General features: G+C 32.8%; 1 protein-coding gene across 2 annotated transcripts; it reads left to right on the forward strand.

Moving 5' to 3' along the window:
* The first annotated feature begins 3,329 nt into the window (after window positions 1–3,329).
* LOC129321496 (trehalase-like) lies at window positions 3,330–7,951 on the forward strand. 2 transcript variants are annotated; one of them, XM_054967268.1, is made up of 13 exons: window positions 3,330–3,486; window positions 3,582–4,098; window positions 4,363–4,482; window positions 4,897–5,051; window positions 5,187–5,287; window positions 5,375–5,484; window positions 5,782–5,854; window positions 5,941–6,105; window positions 6,202–6,289; window positions 7,032–7,131; window positions 7,214–7,427; window positions 7,515–7,662; window positions 7,755–7,951. In XM_054967268.1, exons 1-12 carry the CDS (start codon window positions 3,465–3,467, stop codon window positions 7,632–7,634), a joined length of 1,785 nt encoding a protein of 594 aa, XP_054823243.1. In that variant the 5' UTR covers window positions 3,330–3,464; the 3' UTR covers window positions 7,635–7,662; window positions 7,755–7,951. The 2 variants fall into 2 exon arrangements, with proteins under 2 accessions (XP_054823243.1, XP_054823242.1); XM_054967267.1 differs by lacking the exon at window positions 7,755–7,951 and having other exon boundaries at window positions 4,936–5,051; window positions 7,515–7,748.
* Window positions 7,952–8,474: the final 523 nt, after the last annotated feature.

Genomic DNA, 8,474 nt, shown 5'->3' on the forward strand with positions numbered 1-8,474 from the left:
GAAATTAAAATGAGAATAGAATTAGATTTTAAAGATGTTTTGTATGCACATAAGATTTTGATATATATTTTTAAAAAAAATAAGAAAGAGTACCCAAAGCAGGGCTACGTTCTTGCTAATCCCCACATATGTATTTAAAACAGGAAAAGATCAAAGTGACCTTGTCCCAGAATTAAAAAGACGTTCTCTATCCCTTTTTATTTATTTGTTAAAAAAAAAACCCATCAGGAGCCCACCATTACACCCCCCCCACGATTGTGACATTTGCTTCTTCACTTTCAATCAAATACCCACAAATACACCCTCATCTTATTATCACCAGAGTATTGTAACAAAAAAAAAAAATTGTAACAAAACAGAGAAAAAAAAATGAAACAAATAGATAGAAGTAGAGTCTTGTGAAGTCGATGCTGGTGAGGAAGAAGATGAACACCAAAAAATATGCCAAGAACAAGAGCCACAAAGTCAATTTTGAGACCCGAAAACAGCATCAAACGATGGATAAATTGACGTCATTCGTCGCTGGAAGGAGATGTGCAATGTTGCTCAATGGTGGCTGCTGCCGTCTTTGTCACTGTTATTGGGTGCTTGGATGTGGTTAGTCGATCCACCCATGGGTGGCCTCAGCTTCATCCACAATTGATGAGTGGGGTTAAAAATGAACAAACAAGGTTGGAATCTGGGACGGATCCAGAAACAATTATATTGGGGGGCCAAAATGTGAAATTACATAATAGTGGGGAACATAATTAATTTAAGCATTTTTTACAAATAAAAATCAAGCAATTTTCACAAGATTTTTGTAACATCAGGGCAGAGGCACCCTTGCTTGTCCCCCTTAGGTCTGTTCCTGGTTGGAATCTGATTCAAGCTTTGATTCCATTATTGAAAGTAAGAAATTGAATTTAAACCTTTTTTTTTGGAAAATTAGATTGTAGACCTCAAAAGAGCAAAAAATTACACCACAAGCTCAATATATTCTATTATTGCACTGCAGATCTAATGGTTCTTGTTGCAATTTTTCTTGAGAATAAAAGTATAATTTTGCCCTTATATAATTTAAAAACTTAGATCATGCATAACACTATGTCCATCGATGCATAACATAATATCCATGTGTATTTAATTGATTAGTAGGTTTAATAAAATATATAAATGACGCATATAATATACAACACAATGTTCATGGATACACAATACAATATCTATACATTTTCAACTAAATGTCCATGCGTGGACATATATGGATATTGTATTGAGAATTTATAGACATCGTGTTGTGTATTTATAGATATCGTATTGTACATATTCTATGTGACTTTAATTTAATTAACCTATAGATCAACTAGATATATATGAATATTGTATTGAGAATTCATAAATATCTTATTGTACATCTATGAATATTGTGTTTAAAATGCTTTGTATGATGTATATGTTAACCTATAGATCAATTGGACACACATATATATCGTGTTATGCATTCATAGACATCATGTTGTACATGATTTGAGTTTTTAAATCACATAAAGGCAAATTGTACTTTTGCTTTCAAGAAAAATTATAATAAAGACCCTTAGGCCTGTTGTGTAATATCAAAATACATTGAGCCCAACATGAATTTTTTTATTATTTTAGGGCTTGTAGTGCGATTCTTCCTTTTTTTTAAGAATCTAATTCCCAAGGAAATTTAATTTAGGAATACCAAACAAGCTTCCATAAAAAATCTTTTTCTAATTCCACTTGTAGGATGAGGACACTTACCAAACATAACCTAAAGTGAAAATATAACTTTAATTAGGAAAAACTCAATAGATATAATTTTTTTATTTAAAATAATTTAATCTTTATATTTTTTTTCTTACTCGAAAAGGCTTACTCTCTATGATTTTACTCTCTATGATTTTAAAACTAAACAAACTAGGATTTGGTCCTTAAAATCGTTGCTTTCATACATTATTAATTAAAACTCATATCAATGATACTAAATTTATAACACTGCAATATCAGCAAGCAGTAGTTCAATTACCATATCATATGCAACACACATCTTGTGTGTCAGACCCAAATGTTAGTTATGTTTGGTTTGATGGGAAATTTTTAATGAAAAAGAAATGGGTAAAACCTTTAGGAAAAACTTGGTTTGGTTCGCTGAAATTGTTTTCTTTCAAAATAACAGGTTGAATTTAGTTAAAGGAATTAACTTCTCACAATATAATAAATTAATATTTGAATTTTTAAAAAAATATTTATATTTAGCATTCAAAAGATACTAAACAAGATTAATTCCTTAAAATCTCAACCATGAAGAATATAGAAGATCATTGGTGTCATTTCAATTATTTTCACATGTCCCTAAATATTCTTAAATAAATATTGTCTTTCTTTTGTCACGCTGCGTGTCGTGACTCAAGCATACCGAATAACTTTTTTATTTTCATTCCCACTCTCGTCCTCGCTGGTTCCATTCATTTTCCTTTTTCTTAAAAACGATTCCAACATTTCAATACTTCACTGTCTTAAATTATAAAATATTTTTAAATAAAATTTTACTTTTTCAATTCTCTTTATAAATAATTTTTAACAATTTTATCAATATCAATACAGAAAAAATATACTTCTTTTATTCAAAAATATAAAACATTTTTTGAAGAGTAAGATATTAAAAAATGTAAGACATTTTTAATCTTTTGATGTATAATTATTGTCTTTTTTTAAAAGTACCTCTATTAATAGTGAATTTGTATTTATTATAAGATATTTAATAGAGGTAAATATAAAAAGATATGATTAGTTTGAAAGTAGGTAACTACTTTATTGAGGTAAGATTTGATTAAAAATGTAAAAACATTTTTAAATGAAGAGAGTAAGAAATAAAATATGTAGAATTATAAATATGCCCTTATATAATAAATTTAAAAAATAACGTTATATTATTTTTTTCTCTTTTATGAAGGATGATTTTTAAAATATATTTTTAAATTTTACCTAAAAAGTCACAACGTGATTTATAAATGAGATTAAATAAATTTTTTAAAATATAACTTATAAATAAAACTAAAGGAAGTGTATATTAATAAAGTTTATTAAATACTTTTTATAACTTTACTTTTTTTAAAATAAAAATATAAACTTTAAAAAATATTTTTTATTTAATATTTTATTTATAAAATAATATTAAAGATAAAAATATATGAAAAATAATATTAAAAAATATTATTAATAATAATATTAAAATGTAGAAATATTTTATAGTTTGAGATGGTCGCTGCATGAACTAAAAATTCTGTTCGCTGTAAAAGGTGCAAGTGCTAGACTTCTTTTCACGCGGAAATAATAGAGTGTTGACCGAAGGACTCTAGACAACAGGAAGAGGGCAAACTGTTAGGACCCCGCATCAAAGAGAGCGACGGTTGGTACGGCAGAAGCCAATTGCCGGCTTCGGAGAATTGAGACCCTTAAACATGTCCGCTTCTCGCATCGCAGGTTCCCAACCATGGCATACTTTCTATTCTTTTTTCAAGAACGAAGTTCTCGATTTCATCTCCTGTGCTCACTAACAATCATTGTGGCTGTCACAGAATCTTCATCTGCTTGTTCTTTGGACCCAGACCTCGGGAAACCCTCAAACCCTCTTGTCTCCTTCCTCGAACGTTTGCAGGAAACCGCTTTAATCACTTTGGGCAAATCTAAATTCGATGCAAAAACATATGTGGACTTGCCATTGAAGTTCAGCTTGTCTGAGACAGAGGAGGCATTTGATCAACTTGCTAGGTCTGCTAACGGCTCTGTACCTGCCGAGGAGTTCAAAGGTTTTATAGAAAGATACTTTGATGGTGCAGGGGACGATGTGGTGAACTACGAACCAGAGGATTACGTAGCAGAGCCCGAGGGATTCTTGCCCAAAGTTGAGCATCCAGAGTTGAGGGCATGGGCATTGAAGGTTCATTCCCTTTGGAAAAACTTGAGTCGCAGAGTATCAAGTGGGGTCAAAAGTCATCCCCATTTGCGTACTCTGCTTCCTTTGCCAGCTTCTTTTGTCATTCCTGGTTCACGCTTTCGTGAGGTTTATTACTGGGATTCCTACTGGGTCATCAGGTTTCTTTATCAGCTTAACTTTTATTCTATTTTTTTTCCTTTGTTTTGGTATGATAAACTTCTATTCTGCATTTGATACTTCGTAAACAACTCCTTATTGATGTTTGGAGTAAAGTGAGATTGTATCAAATATTAGACGAAGATACTATTGGAAGAATGAATTTCCATGGCCGTATTTGGAATTAAGTTACACAGACGCAATCTTATAAATTTGTCTAGTTTCTTTTTAGTCTCAAGGACCATTACTTATACTTTGAGATGCAGGGGTTTACTGGTGAGTAAAATGTACAAGACAGCCACGGCAATCGTGACTAATCTTATTTCATTAATAGAGGATTATGGGTTTGTGCTTAATGGTGCAAGAGCCTACTACACTAACAGAAGGTATTGTTTTCCCTTTTACTCTTATTGTTTTTCTGTTGTTTGATGACAATTTGAAGAATAACGTCAGGGGATTGCTAATTTCTTTTGTAATTCAAAATTTCCACATATCCTTTCTAAATCATTGTATGTTGTTGAGTGGTTAAAATCCAAATTTGGAGTTCAATTTAGGATGCTGTAGATGTTGAACATGTATTGCATGCTAATTCTTAATGGGGTTATTTTACTTTTCATTGAATTGTATGCTAATAGTTTAGTAAAGCATAGGAAATAATGATAAGTGTTTTACTGGTTTACTATTCAGTCTTATAATCTTAAAATAAGTTGGTGGAGAAGTTAGGGAATGATTTTTATTGTGCGTTGATATTACCTAATCTCAAAAATGTTTTCTTTTTCTTATAATTTTTGCCCTACAAGAGGAAATAGCGACTACAAGCTTGATTATGATTTTTGCAGCCAACCTCCCCTTTTAAGTTCTATGATTTATGAGATTTACAACAGCACTGGTGATATAGAGTTGGTCAAAAGATCGCTTCCTGCACTACAGAAAGAATATGAATTTTGGAATTCAGGTAGTACAGCCGAACTTCTGCTTCAGCTGCTGGACTTGATAGTTTATTATCTATGATTGGATTATAGCTTGTGATATAAAATTTTCTTTACTTTTTGTCCAAAATTCATGGTTTTTACTTTTAATTATCTTGTAGACATGCATAGGGTGACCATTGTGGATGCTCAAGGTCGCACTCACACCTTAAATCGTTATTATGCAAAGTGGAATAAACCCAGGCCAGAGTCTTCAATAAACGTATGTAACATGTGTTACTTTATTTTGAACTGGCTTAGCAATGAAATGGAATAGGAGTTGTAACTCTTGGGGAATTTCTTGGTGCAGGACAAGGCATTTTCTTCCAAGTTTTTGAATGTTTCAGAAAAACAGCACTTTTACCGTGAAGTGGCTTCAACTGCTGAATCAGGATGGGATTTTAGCACAAGATGGATGAGGTAACTAACTTATTGGTCTTGCTATATCTTTCACAAAAGCTCAGCCTGATGTGTGCCTAGATTCTTTTTCTTTTTATCTAGAGGGGCATGCACCAATGGCCTGAGATTATAAGTGAGATCGAACCTGCAACCTCCCAATACAAGAGAGTCACCAGGCCATTAGCGATGTGTGCCTAGATTCTCAGATGTAGTGATGGCAACTCAGTGCTAGTTGCAACATGTTTCTTTCTTCAAATACTTGGAACTGGTGATAAACAATACAAACAATCATGTGACTATGATGCTGTTTTGGTGCAGAGATCCTTCAGATTTTACCACATTGGCGACAACAGCAGTAGTACCTGTTGATCTAAATGCTTTTATACTAGGGGTATGTTTTAGACCAATGACTAAATCAAACGAGTCTTGGAACTTTGGTATTGGACCTGATTTCTACTGTGATGCATGTCTGCTCAGATGGAACTTAATATTGCATTTTTAGCTGAAGTTACTGGAGATGATTGCACTGCTCAGCACTTCCTGCAACTTGCTGATTCTAGAAAGAAGGCGTTCAACTCTGTTTTCTGGAACAAAAGTAAGAAACAATGGCTTGATTATTGGCTCACAAGTAGTACATGTCAGGTATTTTCTATCTACTGCTGCGAATATGGGTTTGTCATTATGGGACTTGTCTACCTTACAGCAACTATTCTGACTCATCCTTTTTTATCCTTGTAGGAAGCTCAAGTATGGAATGCTCACCAGCAGAATCAAAATGTATTTGCTTCCAATTTTGTTCCTTTATGGATGGAACCATTTTACTCAGGTAAATTTGATTCCTTGACTGTATGTCTCTGCCATTGTTACCAGTGTAACTTTGGTTACAAGACAGTTAAATTTTCTTCTTTGCAAGATTGACTCTAAAGCTATACTCTCATTTGTCCACTCTCACTAAGAGTTTGGATTAGTTGATGTCGACATAAGACTTGACATTGTTACCCCCATTCAATAGCTTTGTATATATTGTGATTTCATTCAATTTGACTGTTGACTTACAAGTAGTTACGGTATCGATCTTGGTGCCATTTTTTTTTTAAATAATGGACAGTAAAACAGGTTGCTAGAGGGCTTAATGGTTTTAGATTAGCATGAACTCTTGCATGGATAATCTTGAGACTGCAGGTTATAATACAGTTATTGCACCACAGGAATTTGTTGGTCACTATGAACCAGTTAAAATTTATGCTTCTTGTTTTGCTGCATTTTCTTTGCTTTAAAAGTATTATTGACCGTGACAAAATGGTTCTAAGATTCTCATTAATTGCTGGGAACGGATGCACTAGACAAAGTCATAAAAATGCAAGAACAAGTCAATGTTATGACTTTGAAAATTCAAGGGAGAAAAAGAAAGATTTCTGATAAGCTACGTTTGGAGACTGTAGGTTTAGGCCTTAGATGCGTTACTTACTTATTCTAATTTACTTATTCTAATTTCTAGATGGCCTTTGAAAATATACAACAACAACACACTGTGCTTAAAGTTCTAACAGTGTTTCATATTTCTGAAGACTCGTCGGTTGTGGGTAGCGTTGCCGAAAGCCTCAAAACCAGTGGGCTGCTTGGTGCTGCTGGAATTGCAACCTCTTTGACGAATTCAGGACAACAGTGGTAAGTTAGAACATAGAACATATGACAGCATCAGAGATTAAGGTTCATGTCAATGTTATGACTCATGGAGCTTTGTAAATAGGGACTTTCCAAATGGCTGGGCCCCACTTCAACATATGATAGTAGAAGGTCTGGTGAAATCTGGGTTGAAAGAAGCAGCTTCACTGGGGCAAGAAATTGCAAGGAGATGGATCGCAACCAATTATATCACCTACAAGAAATCGGGGCTCATGCATGAAAAATATAATGTGGAGCATTGTGGAGAGTTTGGAGGTGGGGGTGAATATTCAACCCAGGTATGTCAGAACACTAACAAACAAGCTTGCAATTTTTTTTGGAATAGTTTTGAAATGTTTGATTGGGATTTAATTATTGCAATGCAGACTGGTTTTGGGTGGTCGAACGGAGTGGTGCTTGCTTTCTTGGACGAGTTTGGATGGCCGCGACATCTCGATATTGACTGCTCATCGATTCCCTCTGAAATTCACAGCACTCGCAACTGAACTTAACCAAGCGGGCTACTTGGTGATGGTTGGTATAGATATAAAAGGACTTTCAATAATGTTACACATTATTTAAGTTACTAAGGAATTGATGATGCTTTTTTTTTTTTTTTTCCATAGGGAAGTATGCTTCATATAAGATCTAAGTATCATGGTAATAAAATCCAATTCAGGTTGACGGGGTGAACTGAACCAGTCCCTTATCCAATCTTATCAAGAGTTTTGGATGAGGTCAACCTGTTTCTATTTTATATTTTCTTTCTTCCCTTTTTGATTTTGAAACGACATCATTTTGAATTAAAGAAAAGTTTGTCATATTTGAATTGTGTATGTTTTGTGCATGAATGTTCTATTATTCATTTGTGGATTAATGGCTTTTTTATTTAATTGTTACTCTTTTCAAGTTTTATATGAATATTTTTTGTATATTTTAATTTAATTATGTTATTTTAATCATGAATGATTTGAATTATTAATTTTTGAACCACTCGACTGGTTACTAATAAAGAAAAATGTATTGGTATTTTTGAAGTTGCAAAATATTGTGGCTATTTTATTTTTTTCATAATTTAAAATATATTAATTATAAAAAAGGTATTTTTTTTTTAAGTTCTCACTTTTTAGGAGAGGTTGGTGGTGTTATACTCATAATTTTAAATAGGGTTAATGAGTAAAATAAATCCTGAAGTATTGCATGAAAAACATCTTGAACTTTGAACTCTTAAAATGTGCAAAATGAACTTTAAATTTTTAAATTCATAATAAATCAAAACCTACCGTTAACTTATTTTGTTAGCGCCATTATTCTTCATCGTGGGGTCTAGTCAAATTTTGATGTGG

The sequence above is a fragment of the Prosopis cineraria genome, unplaced genomic scaffold, assembly GCF_029017545.1.
Source record: "Prosopis cineraria cultivar Desert tree isolate PC_DT_omini unplaced genomic scaffold, ASM2901754v1 PC10, whole genome shotgun sequence".
NCBI lineage: Eukaryota > Viridiplantae > Streptophyta > Magnoliopsida > Fabales > Fabaceae > Prosopis > Prosopis cineraria.